General features: G+C 36.5%; 1 protein-coding gene across 1 annotated transcript; it reads right to left on the reverse strand.

The window, feature by feature from the left end:
* Positions 1-922: 922 nt before the first annotated feature.
* On the reverse strand, positions 923-22,886 carry INHBA (inhibin subunit beta A). The gene is made up of 2 exons (XM_073630537.1): positions 22,127-22,886; positions 923-6,577 (listed from the first exon to the last, which is right to left on the reverse strand). Exons 1-2 carry the CDS (start codon positions 22,512-22,514, stop codon positions 5,730-5,732), a joined length of 1,236 nt encoding a protein of 411 aa, XP_073486638.1. The 5' UTR covers positions 22,515-22,886; the 3' UTR covers positions 923-5,729.
* Between the last annotated feature and the right edge of the window lie 506 nt (positions 22,887-23,392).

Here is a 23,392-nt window from a genome sequence, read left to right on the forward strand (position 1 = left end):
ACCTATCTAGCCCTGTAAAGAAGAAACCAGTATACATACCTTTTTTGAAGCTGCACCAGTCCAGTCTCCAGCGGCGGAAGCTCTGCAGAGGATACAGCCGACAATGGCTGTAAAATGAATAGAAAGTGAACTCGCCCATAGACTTACTATGGGGCTTCCATTGTTGGCTGTGTCCTCTGCACCCACCTCCGCAGAGAAGCCAGAGCTGACAGCTCAGCATAGGACCGGACCAGAGCAGCTTCAGAAAATATATGTATACTGATTTCTTCTTTACAGGGTTAGATAGGTTAGCATTAGATTGTGGAGGTCTATAGATGTAGAGATTTTTGTGTTAAGGTGGACTTATCCTTTAAGCCAGCATTAAGGTAACAACCACAGAGCCCACACCTTTAAAAATCAGCAGTAACAGCTGCCGTATTTGTACCCTCAGAATTTCTCTTTAAGCAATGCATGTACTATATGTCATGTATAAAATGCTGCTGAAGAGTCATAGTGTATAGCTAAAACAAATGTAAAAGAAGCATAATGGGGATTATTTATTTAAAGTACTCAGGTTCATACTAGCTTACATTCACTTCAAACACCCAATATCATTTAAGGTAACAATTCTATTCTTATATTTCCTTTAACCAGACAGAATAAAATGTAGGCATGGAAATGTTTTGAGTACATCATTCCCTATTCCTTTGTTTAGTTGCATCCATGTTGTCTCTAGTTCTTGTTTGAAATGTGAATGAAATCAAATGCATGCAGCTCAAAAAGTGTTCCAAGGCTGTGACAAAGTAATTGGCTTTCAACATAAGCAGTCCCTCCTTAGAAAACAATATAAAAATAGCAGTGTACTTATTTATAGCATTTCCTTTCCAGTTTATCCCATCCCATAAAGACCCCAGAAAAATAAAAACACACAGTGACCAACGTATTTTTCTCAGTAAACTCCCTTTATTTTGCTCACTTATGTTGTTTCATTTTGTTCTTTTTCAAAGGGCAAGAATACAAAAGATCAAGATAAAACAATATCTTACCCCAAACATCTTGCATGTACATAAACATGTCTCAATATAGGAGTCTTCCTTAGATTTTATTTTTATCATCCTTTTTAACAACAGTGTCAGGGTTTACCAAAACAACCACCTGTGCTTATGGTGAACTTTTGAAAAAATGTTTTTTAAAAAGGATGGAAAAAAAGACTATCCAAACAGATCTTTAAACAATTCTAAAATCTACAAGGAGCTTTTGAGTATTTCCCACTAAATTGTACAACTAGCATACCATCCACATGTAAATCATACTGAATGGAATGCTGTCAAAATAAATAATATCTACTATAAACAAATGCAAATATCTCTTTCAACAAACCGTAAATAAAAAAAAAATACCAGTCCTTTTACACAATAAATATTAAGAAACCATTGACATAGTTGAAAATATTCTCATATAAATTAACAACTTTAATTACATAAAGCAGAATGGACAAAAGGTTAAAGCAATTAAAAAAAAGTGAAAGTGGAATGCAAAGAAAACATTTTTTCAGAATGAATTGGTCGCTAGACTTTACATGTAAGAAATACCTAGGGAATTACCATGTTTTTCTCTTTATTTTACAAAATAAATATTTTTTTCAATAAAGTATGTTTAAAAGAATAAATATTTTTTTGTAAGTTGATTGATTGACACTGGTAGTCAATGTGGTCAACCTTTTCAAATTTTGAAGTTCTGAAAAATTGTGTAAGATTTTGGAAATAAAATATTTTAAATAACTTTATATTTATAATTATAATTGTTTCAAATGTAGGTACTTTATGTATGATATGTTATGCATTTTAGCTACGTTAAAGGATTTTATGTTTACTGCTATGAAACTGATTTAAACTACATTGTTAGAGGTGACATGATTTATACACATTCTGGTGGAGGAAGGTGATCTGCAGTTGTGTTGCAGGCTTTTAAAAGTAATCCATTTGTTTCTAAAAGTTTTTTTTTCTCCCTATGGTAACATGTCTTCGTTGTTTGTAGTCTACTTTTTAGACTTTTTCGTTTTTTTGTATTTTACCATTTATACACATTGCATTTTAAGTCAAATAAAGGTTAGCGGCTACAAAGAGCTTCTGGAGAAAATACATATCAAAAGTATGGAGGAAACTGACATAAACATAATTTTACCGAATTCTATTGATGAAAAACTTTATAAGATATATGAAAAGCTATAGTTCAGAAAAATGTGCTAGCATTTATCAGTAATTATTTTTTTTTTCCAGCACAGCCACCTAAAAGGACGGTTGTCTTCTATGTAGCATGGCCTGTGAAAATGGTTAAATATGGTAGCAATTTATATTGCTATTTGTGAACATGCAGATTTCATTAGAGTAAATGGTCTTCTGTGCTGTTGGGCTATGGTTAGGCTTGATTGCTGTGCCACTTTTCTCTCATCTTATGCAGATTTTCTATTTCCTGGGATAGCCCCATACATTATTAAATCTGCCTTATGTTATCAAGTCCATTTATTTTCTTTATTCATCATCACTTTTCTTAGCTTAGATTTGTCTTTCTTTATAACTTGCTATTAAGGTAATGTATTTTCTGCTCACTGCAAGCTTTACAGTTGCTCTGGAAGTTGATTTGTTTCTTTAAAGTGATTTTTACTTTTAGTAACATAAAACGGTATTTGCTCCAAATCTAAACTTTGTGCAGGAAACAAAGCTATTTACATAAATTCTTGCTTTTTGGTTTGGCTGGAGTAATCATAGGTTAACTTCAGTTAATCAGGTCATTTCTTTTTTTAGCAGATCAACATCATACATTTGATTTTTCTTTTACTTTAAGAAACCACCTATCACCCTAAACTACATAAGTCAGGCTTTCCAAGTTATTCCAAGAATATGGCAGAATAAGCAATTTGACTGTGTGATAAAACTAAAGGCATTTTAAATTTTTAGAAAAAGACTCCAGGTTATGACCCCCCCCCTCTATGTACCAAAATGATTCACTGCAAATCACATGCACCCCTTTGTAAACAGACAGACATTATTTGTAATGTTGTTTACAGTGCCATGAAAGTTTATGTCCATACTAAATATAATGGAGCTCATAAAAGTGGCAACATATGTTGGCATGAATAGGTTGCCATATTAGGCTTCACCTGTGACATCACTGTAGATATAATCTGACAAAAATATTCTGTCAGTGGTAAAGAGGGTGCTGTGTGAATTGATATCTCTATGTTCTTACACTATTGGGTCTTAAGTGGAAGTCACATAATAAAGTTCAACTATTTTGTGATCACCATACTATAGAAATTTAACAGTTGTAGCAGTTTTTTAGTATTATCGTGTTAATTGTACTAATTACAACAGGCTCATGCTTGGGCTTTGAATCCTGTAAACACTGACTCATAAGTAAAACTATAAGAAACTATACCTACTGTATATGTATGTCTGTTGATGTTGGAATATAGTAGGATGCCTTTCTATTCTTACTGACTGTCTAACGCCAAATGTATATTTTCTTTTTTAGATCTTCAGTACATTGTCAGAATGTATAAGACTTGTATCTTTTTTAATTGTACAACCTTACTTTTTAATGCCATTTTTCAACTGGTAATCCCAAAGGAAGGTTATATTTTATAAATTATTGTCACTAAAAATGGTGAATAGAGAGTAATTTTGAAATTTCCTGCAGTTTCAAGCAAAACATATTTCATTTTTTAAAGCAATGAAATGTTTGACAATTTTTTGAAATGCTAGTCAAAATAAAGGAATTTATTTATGTGTTATATTTTTTTTACCTGTTTTCTACTGATGCTTCTCTATATGTAACTCTGTAACTTTGCATGACATTTTTATAAAATTGCAACTTGAAAAGATTTATATACAACAGTGTATTTGTTACACTATGTTCTACTTTGCATTTCTTTTTACCTTTTTATTTTTTATCTTTTTTTTTCTTTTTCTGTTTTTTTTTTTGCAAACTGCAAACATGTCAGAAATGTATCAGTATAAAATGCAAATATATGAATAAAACATTTGCCTTACAATGCAAGCTAAATACTGTGGAATAAATTAGAAATAGTTATACGCATGTATTTTAATATAACTGCACAAAAAAGGATATTTTGCACCTTTTTACACATATACATATTTCAACAGAAGTACTTAAGGTATCGTTGATGAAATAATTTATAATTAAATGCAACAAAATGATATGTTTTCAATCTCTTCTATCTGGTATAAAAGTTGTTGTGTACTTTGTATTTACTCCAAATGTGTTCCCTGTAAATAAAAACAAAAACGTTTATAGCTACCAAAAACCAATAGCCAAGGCAAGATTTTACCATGGGTAAATATTATGGCGGCAGCTTTGTGGAAACTAATGTAGTGGGAGACATTTTTAAATCTGCAACATTTGTCATTGTTCAAAAAAGTGGTTTTGTTATTTTCTAGTGCAGTTCAAGTGAAAAATTAAAGGTAACATCTAAAAAGCCAAATTGCAATACCATATACACAATTACATGTGCACAGATGTCATTAATGTGCTCCAGTTACTCATGGTAAACCATGCTTGCCAGAATGTTCCTAGTTGTATGCCACACAGTATGAAGCTTGCATTATCGTCAAAACAATGTCATTTTGTGCATATTCACAATTCTGAAATTCAAGAACATATGTCAGCATACTAAAACGGTTATCCAATTAGTGGAATGGTTAACCAAAGAAGAAATATGCAATAGAGATAAGTTGCTGAAGTGCCTTTTTTAAAGGAAACAAAGGCTGCCTGGAAGCAGCATAATTACCCAAAATGGATGTAGATAAAGTATACAATTTTGGCTTTGATACATTTTCATTTACACTCAATCCTTTAAATTCTTCCTTCCCATTTGCTCAGTAATTACCAACCACAGGCAGACTTAAATCTTTACACACATGTCTTTGGTGTAAGTGTCTCATTTATGGTAGAAAAATATTGAAAATAGTCATAAAAATAGCTATTTTGAAGTGTGCTGTAGCAGTTCTCATATATCTCATGTTAAGTGCAGCTCTTAAAACCTCTCACGAAAAAATACTTGTTAAATAAGGATATTAGACAGGTCAAATACTGTTGTAGTGCAAATAAAAAAAGAAACTTTTTTTTTACAAAATATAGAAATGTTTGGTTCCAGTACCTGAACCAACATGTTCCTTTCAAGTATCTCTCATGAAAGAACAAAAATATTAAACATGTTACTTCCACTGAAAAGTCTTTTTTTTTCTTGGTTTTTGGGTAAACAGTTTTCAAACCCCATAAGTTGCATAGTTCTAAGATCTTAAGCACCTTGATGAAAATTAACTTTGTATGCTTTTTATTTTTATTTTTTTCCTTTTTAGTATGCAGTAATAGTGCAAAGAAGGAAGTTGAGTCACCTGCACAGTATAGTTGTTAAAGTAAAATAAAGGGTTGAACTAACATGGTGCTATAGATCTATTTCTGAATATCTATTTATACAACCTGCATAAATGCTTATACATTTACACAAACAGGAATGTGTTGTATATATAGATAAACAGGTGTATTGTTGTGCCTCTTTATATAGTATCCAAGCTCATAGCTATAAGAGCTAGAAATGTCCTTTTCATATACTAACTGCAGCAGGTGCAGAACATGCTCTTCCTTCTCAAGTTCATCTCCCGTTGATCATTTTCACTTGCAAGCCATTTGCAATCTTTTTATGATTAGTGTGATACCAAATGTTCAGTTTACGAGCAACCACACTCTTCCACAATCATTTGCTGGATATCCTTCTTAATTATATTTTGTCCATCATCATAATAGAGCATGGACATAGCTCTAAACTTGGATGGAACACAGCAGGATTTAATGTTGTTGAATGGGCTGTGACCTTTAACTCGATACTGGTGGATTACTGTGGAATGAAATGAAAGTGAGGTACCAGAAGTCCCTGCAATGTGGTTAGGGCAGTCTCCCTCGCAATAGTTGGCGTGGTAGCCAGGAGGGGCTATGATCCAGTCGTTCCACCCTATATCTTTGAAACTGACGTAAAATTGCTTTTTGCAGCAATTGCTTACTTTACCATCACATTCTAGGCCACGTTTCTTTCTTCTGTGTGGGTGTTCATCTGTCTGCTGAGCAACAATCATTAGGAATGGCCTATGTGACTGTTCTTTTTCTTCCTCACCTCCATTTGTACCTGCTTCTCTCTCCTCGTCATCTTTTCTCTTCCTTTTCCCAAGGAGGACAGGAGTTGCCCCTGTCTCTTGGCACTGTTCACAAGCCACTCGAATGTCTATAGATGACTTGCCATGATTCAGTAAACGTTGAATGCTCCCAGATATGGGGAATGTGTGCCAGCCACTTTTCTTTGTGTCCACCACTTTCTCAGCAATCAGAACTTCATTTTTATTTGTTTCAGGTCCTCTATGTTCCTTCTGAAGCCTCTGCTGCTGGTACAGCCGTATTGTTAATCTAGCCCGGCTTCGGTTGGTTTTAGACAGTTTTACAAAGAGCCAAAGTTCTGCTTCTCGGATTATCAATAAATCACTGCCTTCTTTGGAAATTTCAAAGTGAAGCACTTTCTTTGAGGGACCTGCATATTATAATGACAAAAAAAGAATTAATACACGGTTTAAGCTTCAATATTTGTATACATTATCATTAAATATCATAAAAAATCCATTTTAACAAAACAATAGAAAAAATAGTTAATTTCTACCCAAGTACCACAATATTTTCACCATATTTATCTTGGCATTAATATATATATGGAACTTCTAAAGTGGCAACAAGAGCACATAAGACAGACTCATCAGGACAGAGAGGGCACCTAAAGACATGCAAGTAACTGAGATTGTATTATGACAATGTGGAGGAGTTTATATATCAGCCAATGATGTGGCAACAAGAGCACATACCACAGACTCATCAGGACAGAGAGAGCACCTAAAGACATTCAAGTAACTGAGATTGTATTATGACAATGTTGAGGAGTTTATATATCAATAATGTATATTTATATATATTAATAATGTGTTTTAATCTTTTCCCTTTAGATAATAATATCTATATGATCCAATGATCCAATGATTCCTTTACAAGAAAGTAATCTCGGGATCACATGGTTTTTTTTTTTAAATGATGTTTCATTTACAAGGTTCTTGACTCCTGGTCCATCATTTAAACAATTAATTATAGTTCAATAACCACTTATTATTCTTTCTGATTATGGCCTTATGATAACTTCCCTTCTGATTGCAGCACTTTAACATGTCTACATACCACAGCAACTCACGGTTCAATAAGAATTCTAGTTAAACACTGCATATTAATTGTGTCATGTGCTATGATCATATTGCATGTAATTCCATGAAACTTGCCACTGTCTCCATTAAGGAGATTTCAGCTAAATTTTTATCCTTCAGACATCACATCATAAAAATTATGGTAATTGAGTCATTGTGACAGGAAGGCACAGCCAATATTAACAAACTTAAGAGATATTATAACCTTTACCCACATTGCTAAAGAAGTGTTTGTCATGTTCAAAGTGCCCTTTCTTCACTTTCTGTGCCTCCAACCTCCTGTTACTGGGGCAGTAAAGGACGGTTCACACCACATGCAGTGGAGTTCTTTTTTTTTCTGCATCAAAACCGCATGGAAAGTATGTTACATGGGTTCCAATTGCATAGTTCACACCGGTGCAGTCAGTTCCAGTGCATTTCAGTTCCAGAAAAAATAATAAAACGTGCTGCTTTATTCCTGCACAAATCTGTACTGGAACACATCAAAACAGCATACAAAATGCACCAGACCCCAGTATAGTGACAGTAGAAGGAAAAAAATGTATTTTAACTCCTCCCAAGATCCTCTTCTGGTCACATGCACATCTGGACAAGATGGAGCATAAAGGACTGTATCTGGACACTGATAGGCTCCATCAACAGTGGTACCAAGGTTTCCTGGAACTCACCTCGCCTTAAGCATTATATATTAATGACTTGAGATGACTGACACGTGTGAAAGACTGGGATATGGCTGAGCTCATGGGCATGCGTTTTTAAGTGACAACGTTGTCAGTTTTTACCTTATGCAATCTCCTATTGTTTATGCTTTCCTTTCAATGATTAAAATGTTTTTCTACTAATTGGTCTAATAAAGTTATATCAGGTTAAACCGCAGTTTGTTCCTTTTCCTTCACTGAAGGTAAGGACATCTTGGGTCCTATTCCCACTCCCCTTTTATTTTTACTACTTCTCCTGTTCTGACAAGGAACACCACCCTATTAGGTGAGCCGGTAACCTGTTACCTGAATTGACCAACGATACTGGTCATCAGGACCCCGCCCATTGCGTTTTTTACTACGATTTGTATCCATCAACAGTGGATGTACCCAATAACGTCTTCTCTTGCAGGCATGGAGTCTTAGCAGTGCGATGGCCATAACCATGAGTAAGCCTGCCAGTGCAGACATGAAAATAAAGATTTTGCAATCGAAATGACCCAAAAAAGGAGAAAAAAAAACGCATCTGGAATGCATTCGGAAATGCATCAAAAACTCATTAAAAAAGTGCATGCAGAAACTCATCCGGAATGAATATGGAGGACATTTTTGTGGTGTGAACTGGCCCTAAGTAGAAAATCTTTACAATAAGACAACAACTGAAATATAACAGGGGCTCTTGCTCTTCCCCATTCAAAAAAACTAAAATATGTGTCTATTGTTTGGATTTATATGTTGTTTAGGAAACATGATTTAGTATGCATAGTAATCAAATGTTGATAGCAACACTTATTTAATATGCCGGATTTATAGCATGTGTAAGGCATTTTACCTGATAAACAAAAAAGTAATGTTGCCTTTAACAACTGATCAGATCTCTGAAAAAGGCCATTTAAAATCAGAAATATTTTTCTAAATATTTTCTTCCCATTGGTCAAAAGTTTTAAATAAGCTAGTTTTAAATTTAAACTAGTAATTATCACAATCAAAAAAATGACATGTCTTAGACCCCATTCTATAGCTACTGTATATGTTTTGTTCCTATGCACAAGAGTGCTTGTACATTTAAACAAAATAAGAACCATAGCATAGTTCACACCATGACTGTAGTAACTTGGTTCCAGGGCATCTATTGTGTGTAATGGAAAGATGCAATTCTCTGAGCTAGTAATGACCTGGAAATATGGTGCTATCTATCTATCTATCTATCTATCTATCTATCTATCTATCTATCTATCTATCTATCTATCTATCTATCTATCTATCTATCTATCTATCTATCTATCTATCTATCTATCTATCTATCTATCTATCTATCTATCTATCTATCTATCTATCTATCTATCTACCTATCATTCTGTACTTAAGTCCATAAGCCTATGATATCATGTTATTGGCTACACAGCAGTCTGCCATTTTGACTTGCTCCCTATATTGGTTTATGAGTTTGTGTGGATTGCATAAGCTAGATTTATAAGAAATTTAGAGGAAGCTTTGTCGCTGTCATTTATGTTTCTAATTTAACATGCTGTGTATGTGTTAATTATAGAACACTGCTGGTAGATATGCTGAGGAATGGATATAATCAGAGAACAGCAATTTTTGGGATGTTTTCTCTTATGCATATACTTGTTGGCATAATTGTGCTGATCGTGAACATCATGATGTGGGGGCGTTCCCTTGATAAAGACTCCATGTTCTTGGCAGAGGGTGAAATGAGTAATAGGTTCTGCTGGGTTATTTGATCATAAGCAAATGAAGTGTTTCTTATTATAACAAGTAATACTTTATTAAGAGAAGGTGAATTTTTAAGAAATATTTATTTTTACTGTTTAAATATAGTAGATGGTAAAATGATCAGTGCAGTAAGTGATATAAGCAGTTTAGGTGATGACTAGTTAGCAGAATGTTTTATAGCCTTTGAATTTGTTCCTACAGCACAGCCAGCCTCATGTTTTTGTCTGCCAAAACATGTTATATACTGATAACAAAAGCACATAAAATGTGATGTGGTTTTTACTTGTAGAGGAGTTTTAGAGTTGATGTACTTCGACACTTTCTACTCTGGATCTTAAAGTATGCAGGACAAAGCAACAAGTTAACTTTAATGCCAATTTCACCAGGTGAAAATACTTACCTTTGCTCCCCTAAAGCTCTGTTTGGTTGCTGGGAGGGAAGGGATTTAGCCCTGTATAAGCTCTAGGTCAGGACTACTCTATGTGACAGTGCTGGGTGCCTTAAACACCAATGCTTACATATGGAGGAAGGAGTGATATTCCCATGTTTCCATACACCTAGAAAGTACTGGGGATATTTATTTACTCCCAAAAGCTAAATGGCTCAGCTGGGAGCTAATTGAATGTGAGCATGTGCTTATTTTGGGACCATCTTTGAAGTTATTATGTTGCTTTGTCTTGAATTGGAAAGCACATGTTTGACTTTGGTAGAGTATTTTTTAGTGGCAAGGGTAAGGCCTCATTCACATGGGTGCTGATACCCGTAGCACATGAGTAAGCACTTTTTTGTTGTGGCTTCAGCTGCCAGGTGCTGCATGCATGCAGCTCATTCATGTCCATTGGGATGCAACAGCTTCATGGATGCAGTGGCTCATCCCAGTTGTACAGCTGTGTTGCTATATGTGAACGAATTCAAATATAGATGGGTGTGCACTTGGTGCTGTCAAAGTAGGATGAGCCACGATGTCCATGCAGCTACTACAACTAATAGACAGGAATAGGCCACTTGCATGCAGCACCTGGCAGCTGAAGCCGCATAAACAAGACACTCATTCACAGGCTATGGATGTCAGCATCCATCTGAATGAGGCATAAACCTCTGCCCCTGTTTTTTGTGTTTTATCACCTATGATTTTCTTTCTAATCTAATTAGTTCAAAAATAAGCTGACAGCATAAGCTTACTTCTTGAATCCTTTACTGTTGGATATCTATAAATGCCCTGTAAGGCAATGTATTCCAGCATTAATGGTACAGGGCCTTGTGTACCAATATGGTTATACTAGGAACCAAAGTTACTTTATCTTAGACCAATCAGAGTCAAACATGACCTGGAAGTTTGAATCTGATTGATGATGGTTGCTAAGATTAGAAAAAGGAACCCCCCCCCTTTATTGGGACTTTTAAGGCAACATACATTTGGATAATGCAAAAGAGTCAAATTTATTAAATATACCTAAAAGTATTTGATCATAGAGATGATCGATGATTAAAACACATCACACTTTGTACAAAAAATACACACAGAAAAGAGAAGAAAACAAAAAACAACAATTTACATGAGTAGTATGACAATAAAATAATACTCTCCGGTATATAGTAATCCCCGGTACCCAACACGTTTCTGGTTAAACACCTTAGTCAGGGGTATAGAATAGTAGTGAGTATAGTCACAAATTGTTTCTAACATGCAAAATGATTCCAACAGAGGAAAAAACAGGTGAAGCAACTGCGCAGGAGGGGGTGTAGATGGGCGCCAAACAGGAAGCAGTGAGGTCATAGAACACAAAAGGTTCCAGGATTGGTATCTGCCTATTAGGTAGCAAAAAGTAAGTACTGCCGGTTTGGCAGGACAATGTCCAATATCCAGTATAGATAGCTGATCAGAGCTTTAAATAAAGCTCCTAATTAGTCAGTAACGCCAGGACATCTAAATTTCATATCTCTATATTGTCCCATAAGAGTATATGTATGGGTCCCAAATCCGGCGTCTCCCCGCTCTGCAGTGCTTGTCCTGGCGTTACTGACTAATTAGGAGCTTTATTTAAAGCTCTGATTAGCTATCTCTACAGGATATTGGACATCGTCCTGACAAGCCACCAGTACGTACTTTTTGCTACCTAATAGGCATATACCAATCCTGGAACCTTTTGTGTTCTATGACTTCACCGCTTCCTTTTTGGCGCCCATCTACGCCCCCTCCTGCGCAGTTGCTTCACCTGTTTTTTCCTCTGTTGGAATCATTTTGCATGTAAAAAGCAATTTTGACTATACTCACTCCTATCCTAAACCCCTGACGAAGGTGTTTAACCAGAAGCGTGTCGGGTACCGGGGATTACTATATACTGGAGAGTATTATTGTATTGTCATACTGCTCATGTAAATTGATGTTTTTTTGTTTTTTTCTCTTTTCTGTATGTACTTTTTGTACAAAGTGTGATTTGTTTTAATCATCGATCATCTCTATGATCAAATTCTTTTATGAATATTTAATAAATTTGACTCTTTTGCATTATCCAAGTGTATGTTGCCTTAAATGTCTCAATAAAGGGGGATTTCTCTTTTTTCTAATCATACATCAGGGATGTGGCAACTACACTGTTAGAATCTGACATGGTGAAACCCTCTCTTTTGCAATGATGGTTTCTAAGAACTGCAGTTCTTAGTAAAAACACATTGATACTTGAAGTATATGTCGAGACAAAATCTTTACTTATATCGCCAGTTATGTTTTTATTGCTATGTGGGGCTCCTTTAGAGAGAATGTCCCTAACTTTCTGTCTTACTGACAACATTTAACCTGGGAGACACAGACAGAAATATATATATATATATATATATATATATATATATATATTTTTTTTTTTTTTTTTTTTGTAGAATAGAGAGAGATAGAACCCTTGACATATTTGTATTTCTAAAAGAGGAAGCAATCAAAACAAAAAAATCCCCTTCCCTTAATACATTAAACTTACAAAACAAATGGTAAAAACAGGCATCGAATAAATGGTAGCACGGTGCATTCAGCTCTGTCAATCTCACCACCTAGAGGAGAGCTGTAATCGTCTGTGGTGGTTCCCGGGAGAAAACAGAGCCAATGACTTGTATGGTAAGCCGTGTGGCTGTTATATGCAAAAGACTGTGTTTGAATTCCATTTTTAACTGGATTTATAGACTACCAAGCTTTTTATGCAAAACCTTTAGCGCTGCTGAAGTTTGAAAGATTACTTTTTGATTCTTGTAGTTTTAAATGCTTCCTCTTTTAGATATGTTTTTTTACTATAGCAGCTGCTTTTCCATTTTACTAGCTCATTTTCCTAAGCGCCGGATAAGTGATCTTTTTGAGAACTTTCAGCAGAACAGAAAGTGAGGGAAAATCTCTCTAAACATGCCCTGGATGGAAGTAAACACCTGACAGGGGTTCTAATGCCCCGTACACACAGTCGGACATTGATCGGACATTCCAACAACAAAATCCATGGATTTTTTCTGACAGATATTGGCTCAAACTTGTCTTGCATACACACGGTCACACAAAGTTGCCGGAAAATCCGATCATTCTAAACACGATGACGTAAAACACGTACGTCGGGACTATAAATGGGGCAGTAGCCAATAGCTTTAGTCTCTTAATTTATTCTAAGCATGCGTGGCACTTTGTGCGTCGGATTTGTATACACACGATCGGAATTTCCGACAACAGATTTTGTTGTCAGAAAATGTTATAGCAAGCTCTCAAACTTTGTGTGTCAGAAATTCCCATGGAAAATGTGTGATGGAGCCCACACATGGTCGGAATTTACAACAACAAGGTCCTATCACACATTTTCCGTCGGAAAATCCGACCGTGTGTACAAGGCATTACTCTTTTCTAATCTATCCAGAACACAAAGAACATTTGGCTTGACATATACTTTAAAGGTTCTTTGTGGCCTTACTGTGCATATTAAAGGAGTTAAATAGCTGCATTGCTACAAAAGGTATGCTGGTATGCATAATTGTGGAGACTCCTTCTGCAGCATTCAAAGCTCTGCTGTGGGAAGGTATTACCCTTTACCCCAGACATAGAGCAATAGTGCATGGCAGGCTACAGCAGCTAACACGTGAGTGAGCAGACTTAATTCTCAGGTAGATTAGTGGCCATTTGCCCAGGACAAATGATTAAAGAGTAAACATCTACTGAACCTTGAATATTTATATATCAATATTATCAGCAAGCTCAATTGTTTAGGCCTTGTGCATAAAAGCACCTATTGCCTTTCTCCCTGATGCACAGTGTACAAGATTTGAAATGTTCACTGCAGATCACTACAGATGGTCATTTAACAAAACTTAATTTTAGCTGCTTCTAATTGATAATCTACTGCATATGTAGCTATAAATGTATCTAAGCATCAAAAACTGAAAATGCTATTTAGTTAATTTTTAACATTCACAGTAAACTACCCATTCATCCATGTCTCCATGCTTTATTTTGTTGAGAAATCACTTTGAAAAGCACCCCCCTAGCATTGCTGCCCATGGTCGTCATGAGTAAGGGCAGATGATTTGCATAGCATTTACTTCTTGAAATTGCCCTTAGCCATCTGCCCTTAGCTCAAGCATGCAGGCATGAGGGCGTACTTAGCTTAGAAAGCCCCTCCTCCCCTCCTCCAGATGACAGGAAAAATGCCCATGAATACTCCTGGGATGTATAACATCCTTTCTATATACTAAAGCTAGTAGCATAAGGATTAGAAATTGTTCATGTTGATTGGGAGAGTTTAGTTTCACTTAGTCCTAATTTTTGTCAGTTGCATTCCTAAAGAAGGTATAATGCTGGTCTTCACGTTTACTAAGGTTAAAGAACTTTACTATCCTTCACCACCATTCCCCCTCCCACCCTCCATTTTTCACTTGGTAATCCACAAAAAAAATACTCACATGGCCAGCAATCCAACAGTGATCTATAGGTGTCCGACGCACCTCTTCTGCACACCAGGTCCTGGGCTTTCATCTTTATTTGTGACATCATTAGAAGGCCAGCTGCCTCTTCTGGGTTCTTGCAACTGCCCCTAATGATGCATATACACCTTGTTTCATCATCAGGGGGCAGGCTGCAAGTACCAGGAACGGTGAAGTGTCATGGCACATGTCTAGTAGCATACCCCACTGTCTCCTGAGGTGCTTAAAGTGGGTATTCTATAAGGCTGTGGGTGATTGACAAGTCATTCTCACTTAGGCGAGAACCTAGTAAGTGCAGGGAAAATTCCCCTGAAAAAGATGATTAAAAAAAGTGTAAAAAAAAATAGGGATTTTGAGATAGGGGCCTCTAGGAATGAGATGTCTGAAAGTGGCAGGGAAGGGTGAAGGTTCACTTTAAGGGCTAGAGTACATGTGCTTCATAATCTTCATAATCAGAAACAAATCCAAGGCAGAAACACCGCATGGATTTAAGATCATTTGAGTTCAGTTTGGGATGCCGTTCAGATGCATTCACATTGTAACAGAGAAAAAAGAAAAGAAATGTAATGTATGTTAAATGCAATAAAAAGGAAAAGTGTACTCTGTGCCAAAAAAAATGTAATTCAAAATCCAAACACTGTATTTGATATCTGTCAGAAATGCTAAATAAACAGCAAAAACACAAATGTCTGAGAACACTAGCCCTAAAGTAGACCAATAGTAAAATAACACCCTGTACCCTCTTGCCTATCCCACTGCACTAAATTCAAATAACCCTGAAGTACTCACCTTCCTAGCATTCCAAACCAAGTTTTCACTTTACTTTTATTCCTTTATACAAGTCAGTGTTAAATCACAGTAATGTAGATGTATTCAAACACATCTCAAACACCCTTGTACAGTAGCCCTTATTAATTAGGTTTTAAGCTCCATAATAAAAGAGACACTCCTCTTAATACAATTCAAATACACAGAGCAAAATCTGGGATCCATCATTGCTGACCTTCTTCTGAAGCTGATAGTTGCATGGCTATTAAGTTGAACCACTGGCTTCAGTATTGTCAAAGTCACTGACCTTGAACAAGTGTGCAGTTCAAGAAAGCAGGACAAATGTCAAAAGTCCTTATCTGCATACTTGTTCCAGATCAGTGTTGATCTGCTGGTTCCTCCTGCTGACCTCCACATCATTATAGGACACAGTAGTAACAAGGAAGCCAACAGGAGGAAGCATTGACAGCTGTAGGGGACCCAGGAGACCTAATTTTACAGGTATCCCTTGCTTGGAGCAGTTTTTTTTATAGTGACAGGGTCACTTTAAGTAGAATTTTACAACAACTATGTATTTTAAGAAAATGCATATAAAAACTATGCATTTTGAGACTGTGGTGTGTTGTTGTGCCTATAGCGTGTGCTGAAGGCTGGAATCAAGCTTGAGTTGGTTTACTTTTGCTTTGTGTATCATTATAGACTAATAAACAGGGAATTCAGACTTCCAGACAGCACACCTGGATTTTAAAAGCAGGCTACCATATACAATCCAGTGTAAAAGAAGTACAAGTTTCAAGTCTAGTTTTACTGACGCAGGGGATGTTTAAATCCATCGTGGTGGACATGTTTTATAGCTTGTGCAGAACATAGGGTTCATTTACATATTATATACATTATTTATATATATTTCTAATTGCTGTTAAAACACATTATTTTTCTTTATTTATCCTTTTTTTTGTCATCTCTGTACACTTCTTAGCCTCACAACTGCACGTGACATCAATGAGTGAGTCAGTGGATTGATCCGTCAGGCATGAATAATTATGTGTGTTAGTTTGGTCTGACAGTATCTGTATACGATGTGCGGGGAACAGCTAGCCATAAATGGAAGACAACTACCTGCAGCAAGAGTACATGTCAGATATATCACAATAGGGAGTGTAGCTAAGCAGCTGATAGAGTCTAGGAGACTTAAAGAACATGTGAAATAAAATTAAATAAAAAGTCACCAAAACTAAAAGCATCAATGATTATGGTTATGCAGCAACACAAAGAGCACTAAAAACTGCTACTTCAAAATTAAATTCTTTACAATATGTAAGAATATTATGGCTTTGCCAATTACTGATGCATTTTCTAAGTCTGGAGGCAAAGTAAGTCATAGTTACCAGTTAGGCCTTATATTTCTTTACACTGACCTAATATAAAGTAGCATGTGTTTGCTGTGCATATACAGTGGATTTTGGTTTGTTATTGGTTATTGTGCAGTTTTCCCAATTATAATAGTTGCAAACGCTGCATTATTAAATATGTATATGTAAGTATAAGTAGTGGGTTTGATGAGATAAGAACATTTCTTTGTCCAATAAGTCAAATACTCACAAAGCCAGTTAAGATCTCTTGAAGCAACATGAGCTGGATAGTAACAAGCCTTGCCAATATGATGTATGTAAAATAATAGATAAATCAAATAAAGCTTTGCTAACAGTAGCTATATAAGGGAACCTTGTTGGAATACTGGCAGATTATGAGTGACTCTTTGAGAGTAATATTACATACACAATATTTGTATAACATACAGTGTATCCCCTAACTTCTGTGAAAAGACCTCCTGGCATGGCACACCATCGCCTGACTGATAAATACCAACAGTTAAATTATCCAGAAATAAACTAACACTGCAGCTTGATTTCCTGCTTAAATAGATTTTCTTTCTTGGCAGCATTTAACAAGGATATACAGTTTAAAAATATTAAGTATAAAATGATTCCTACCATTAAAAGGAGCTTCGTGCTGTGGCTATTCTGCTCAACAACATAAAACAATTATGTGGGATAATCCGGCTTATTCAAGGAGCAATAAAGATGCATGAAGTGTAGAAATCTATAGCAATAAATCCGGTCACGTCGCTTGTGAGATGACTTTTAATGCTGTGTGTTACTGACCATCTGGCCTTTTGGAACATGAGTGTTTCCTTAAAGTGTAAAAACTTTTTTTGGGGTTTTGAATGAGTGCGGAATGGTAAAATCCCTGATATTTTTTTTTTTTTTTTTTTGCTGTCTGTGTACCATTGGGGAAATTTCACTTAACTTCCTGTTCCAGAGACAAAACAGGAAGTTAGACTGAATCTCCCAAAAAGAGGTGGACATGTGTCCTCAATGGGAGGTATTCCTTTGCGTCTTTGTGTCTGGGAACAATTTTGGATTTCCCCTCTCATTTTTCCATTGTGCTAATGGTCAGCAGGAAAAAGTGAGGGGTGAATCTCCACAATGGGGACTTAGACAACAATAAAAACCTGACAGAGGGTCTAGCCCTTCCCCCACCTTATCCAAAACTGAAAAACCTAGAGATACAATTTAATGCGGGAGATGTTAAAGGATAGAAAATGGAGATAATTAAGTGAATTCTAACTTTTTAAAGATACAAATGGAACGATTGTAATATATTCTAAAACACAAGTACAATATAACCCTTTCAATACATTTTAAATGCCTATGCAAAAAAAGACAAATTCTTTGGGCAAGGAGACACAACAGTATATTTCTACGAGGAAGATTTTAAGGTGGATTATGTCAAGACACTTGGTAATTGAAGTGCCATAAACAGAAAAAAAGGGGTTTTATTCTTTGGTCACAAGGTTTTTTCCAGATCAGTTAACTGATTTTCAAAACCAATAAAAGTTTGTAGGATGTTCCCATCAGAAGGGAATGGTCCCTTTTGACTTTTCCCTCTGTCACTTGCCTAAGTTAAATAGTTGTAAAAGGTCTGATAAATGTTACTCTTTGGGAGCCAACTCTTAATGAAATATTGCCCTTGTTTGCCCTTTGTCAATATGATGTAAATGATTGCATAAAGGCTCAGATCCGCCAAGATGAATGAGAATAAGGGCCTTTTTATACACAAGTAAAAAAAATTGTCCCATGTCTGCTGTTAACTGCAATCACAGTCAATGAGAGAATCACAGGCAGAAAACTACCTTAACAGGTTTGTCTGTGTATAAAACAGTGCCCTAAATCATGACTAAGCTCGTAGACATATTAAATCAGGGTTGAACATTTTTCTAATCGTAAGCAGAGAAACACTGCATTGTTTGTAATTTCTTGTGGGCAGTAATATATATTTTTATTTGACTCTGTGGTGCCTATTCTACCTCTTATACTTAGAAAAGCAGAGATGCTGCATTTATATAGCCTGCACGCAGCCTGTGCCAACGGATAGGACAGCAAATAACCAATGAGAAATTACCGCTGGGACTATGCATTTATGTATTAATGTAAAAGAAAGCAACAGGCAAATTTCAGAATGCAGTAACTAGTGCCCTCTAGTGGCCATTTAAATGAAGCTACCGTTATACAGAGCATCACATTTTTTTGCAGTGTTCATTGGTCCACATTTTACTATCTATACATATTTAAGAATATAGAGTTAAGAACCAAGTAAATATAGGAGTCAGATTATATCTTTGAGAAATCACTTATATTTTAGAACTGTTTAGGAAATTAGCTAGGGTGGTGTAATTTATTATTAAATTAAATGATATGGCATCACTTACATCTTTAACATAACAGGACATCTGTTAAATGGCTAATGCTACATGCAAATCAATAGCTGAATAACTGTGTTGTCAGTCAGCCAGAATAATAAATACATACTGGCATTATGTCAGATGGAAGAAGTTAACTGACTAACGTGTGCTATTACAGCAAAAGAAAAGCGCTGGCAGATTTACCCTGATCCAAGTGACGTATAAACGCCTTTACTCTTTAAGAAACCTCCTAGCTACATGCTTTTTTTATACATTATTGATGACTTTTTTAAAGACATGCGTTGTTAGTCTTATGACGCAAAGGGGAAGATTTCCTAAAGCCGGAGTGCGCAAAATCTGGTACAGCTCTCCATAGAAACCAATCAGCTTCAAGGTTTTATTGTCAGAGCCGAATTGAACAAGCTGATTGGCTACCATGAGCAGCTGCACCGAATTCTGAGTGCTCAAGTTTTAGTAAATCCCCCCCGAGTGTTTGATGCCAACGTCTGGACCAGTTACAGCCTTGGACTGTGGGAGATGCGACTTGTGTCGTGGACCTCATTTTTTTACCAACAAATATATATCTGATCTCACCTGCCAGTACAGTAAGATCAAAAATATTTTGCTAGTTCATTAACAATCAATGAAGCACTAAATGTATGTCAAAGAGGCTCATGGTACTACTCCCTCAGCTTTTGAAATCTGAGATTTTATCTTAGTGAACCCACCTGTCCTGAAGTGACTTTCTGGGCTCTTCATCTTCTTCTTCTGTTATCACGTACCTGAAACATCTAAGGCTCATGCAGCAACCAACCATTGCTAAGAATGCTTTTTTGGCTGTTTTAAGTCCCCCAGATTAGGTCATTTCATTTTCAGGGTGGTTGTTGGGTTGCATATGAGCCCAATGAAAACAGAGGAACTTCTTAAAAGACTGACATCATAAACCAGCTGCACTCTAGCCGGATTTGAACTGATGTGACAACTTCAGTGAGTCTGTTAACCTACAAAAACTCCCTCTTGCTGCATTTAAACAGTTGCCCTCCTTGGGCTTCTAAATAGCAGCTTACCACGTTTTTTCATTAACTTCAGTTGCAACATAACAACACATTCATCTATCGCTCCATTAAAAAAAAACAAAAAAAACAATGTAGACGTAATTTAAAATTTTCTGCAAAAAAAAAAAAACTGGCGTAATCATGCACATTGGCATCACCGTTGTAACACCAGGAGAAAAATACCTATATATAATCTTGTGTAGGGAGTGTGCGCATTGTGCCAATACAAGTCATATTAACAAAGCAGATGGGTATTCTAAAAAAAAAAATTATAATAATAAATACAAAGCGAACATACATCTACATTGACCCTTTCCCTTCCCAGATTGATAAAGAACTGTTGCTGTGCATTAGACCTCATAAATGACAGTTAGGGGGAGATTTACTAAAGCTGGAGCATGCAAAATCTGGTGTAGCTGTACATAGAAACCAATCAGCTTCCAGGTTTTATAGTCTAAGCTTAATTGAACAAGCTGAAGTTAGAAGCTGATTGGCTACCGTGCACAGCTGCACCAGATTTTGCACTCTCCTGTTTTAGTAAATCAACCCCCTGGTTAGCTTTGCTGGCTTTTAGCTCTCCAAACTGATAACACAGCCTCACTGACAGGGGGATCTAATGCAATGCTTTACTGTGTACTCAGAAGCAGCAAAAAGCTGGCAGGAATGTCTGCTTCGAAAGCATGCACACACATACACACACACACACTCACACACACACATACTCTCTGCAAGGCTTTCCTGCAGACAGAACATCTGAGTCAACAGGTTTTTTAAGACTGGAAACTCTGAGTGCTGTCTTAATTGTTTATATTGCTGCAGCACACTTTAAACAATATTGCTTATAGTTCCCGCACATACTTTGCCTTCCATACACTGCGCTAAACAATGGCATTCTTTTCTAAACGGTGGACGGACAAGATAGGGAAAAAAAAATGCTTTTACCAAACACCATTTAGTGAAAAGGAGGTGGCTAGTCCTGAGGTTTGACAGCCTTACAGCTTCTGCCTGTGCTAGTGTGTTTTCAGCAAACAATCTTCAACTCAGCTTTTGGGGAACGTGTTGAACTTTTTTTTTTCTATCCTTATGAATGGGAGAGAGGTCTCATGTCAAAACATACTCAATCTAGACTGCATTTCAGCACTGGAATTTTTGGAGACCTTTTAATAGCCTGTCTTGGGAGAAGTACAAAAAAAAAGTTCTTTCACAGTGGATATCACACCTTTTTTTCCTCTGCAATAAGAGACGAGCCCTTCGTGCACAAGAGATGGGTCCCTTTAAGAGTGCAGTGGGATATCCTGCCATGGAATGAGAGTACAGATAGCCGCTGAACTTGTCTAATTTCACAGCTGGGAGCACTGCAAGTGCACAGCTTTTCTAACTGCTGTGCTACCTGGGATGGCAGCTGCACATTGTTTTGGCACCAGATGGGTTCAGTTCTTTCCCTGCCTAGGACTGGCTGCTTGTTGCTTCTGTTCACACTACTTTTCATGCCTTTGATTATCATTAACCCCTATAGCTCGTGCTGAAGCCCATTGCTAGAAATAAGGTTGTTACTGTTTCACGTCAAGCTGATTGCTTTTCTGGGAGAAAAAAAAAAAAAGCATGCCCTGGGGGGCTTTTCGTAATATTTAGCACTCAGAGCTGGAGGTTCTCATTGGGTTTTTGGAGAATGCCTGTACCCCCCCCCCCCCCACACACACACACACACTTGTACTCTGTTAAAAAAATGTTCAGAGATGTTTTATATGAATTTAACACATGCAAACAAAGTTAAATCACCTGAAAAAAAAAAAATATTATCACTGATTTTTATTTTTTACCTGCTTTGAAGTCTTTACCTATACTTCCATGACAGCTGAAAAGTAGGACAAACTTTTTAACAGCACCACTCACCTGCTTCAGCAAACGTGATTATTTCGGAAGTTTGCTCCAATATTTCATTGACTTCTGCTCTCCGTGCAATTCTATCATCTATTTGCACTTGCCCATCATCTCCTATTTTCCCCACGTGAACTTTCTTGATGGCATTTAAAAGAGCTGCTTTGGGCACTGGCTGGGTGATGTTGGGTCTGTCCCTTAAATGCAGCATATTGAGAATGTGCTTCTTAACTGCCTCCACCATGTCATTTTGAGTACTGGGCGCATCCTTGTGGAATCTAGATAGGGAACATGATGGACAGTCAGTGATTGAAGTGTGCCCCTCAGATCCCGGCGTCGGCGTACTTCTCACTATAATCCAGCAAAGTACCAGCAAAAATCCGTTCAGCAAATGCACAGACATCCTGACACCAGTTTATAGAGACTTGCTTTTTTTTTTTTTTTTCCTCTTCTTAAAAATAATATTAAAAAAAAAAAGTGTATCCTTGGAGTAAATATATACTTTTCTTTTCTCTAGGGAAAAAAATATATATATTCTTGTTAAGCAACAAAAAATAAAAATCAGAAAAGGAGAAGAGGAAAAAAGTTTGTCAGTGTAGTTTTGGTTTGCAGTTTCTCTCTCTCTAGCCTCAGTAAGTGCTGTGAATAGTTGAGGCTGTCAGTGAGGAAAGCTCTGACTTCTGTCTCACAGTGAGAGAGAGAAAAGAGTGAAAAAGAGACAGACAGAGAGGACGGCTTGGCCTCAAGTGAGTGAGTGAATGAGAGGGTGGGAGTTCTTTAGTCTAGTATGAGTAAGGACTGCAAGAAGGGGAGGAACATTGTGACAGGCTCCCTCCTTGTGCTCTCTCATGCTCTCATGTATTCACCGCCTCCTCTCTTTTATCTTTCTATCTTTTTTCCTTCTCTTATTCCTCCCTGTGAATCTTTCTTTTCTATTTTTTTTTCCATTTTTTTTATAATGCATCTGGAGTTTTCTACATTATAGTATAAATGTAATTTACCTTGCTCCATTTCCATAAATGAATAGATCTTCAACACCCTGCACTATTAAGTGTTAAGATATAAGGCAGACACCTTCTACTAATTGATATACTATTAAAACAATACCTATACTATTGCTGCTGCTATTGATCTGGTATTATGAAACATGCTAGTGACACAGCTACCTTGTATCACAGATGTGCGACTCACTCTGCTGAGCAACTTCAGTGAGTAAAGTAACACTTTTACTGTATCAGTGATTCAACACCAATAAGTGACTTGTTTTACTACTGACTGCTC

The sequence above is a fragment of the Aquarana catesbeiana genome, linkage group LG05 (genome assembly GCF_042186555.1).
Source record: "Aquarana catesbeiana isolate 2022-GZ linkage group LG05, ASM4218655v1, whole genome shotgun sequence".
In the NCBI taxonomy this organism is placed as follows: Eukaryota; Metazoa; Chordata; class Amphibia; order Anura; family Ranidae; genus Aquarana; species Aquarana catesbeiana.

What these genes read in the sequence shown, in the direction of transcription:
- INHBA (XM_073630537.1), bottom strand. Translation starts at nt 22,514, where the DNA reads ATGTCTGTGCATTTGCTGAACGGATTTTTGCTGGTACTTTGCTGGATT. An exon ending in AATCACGTTTGCTGAAGCAG is followed by an intron (nt 6,578 to 22,126) that starts GTGAGTGGTGCT and finishes TATAATATGCAG; the next exon opens with GTCCCTCAAAGAAAGTGCTT.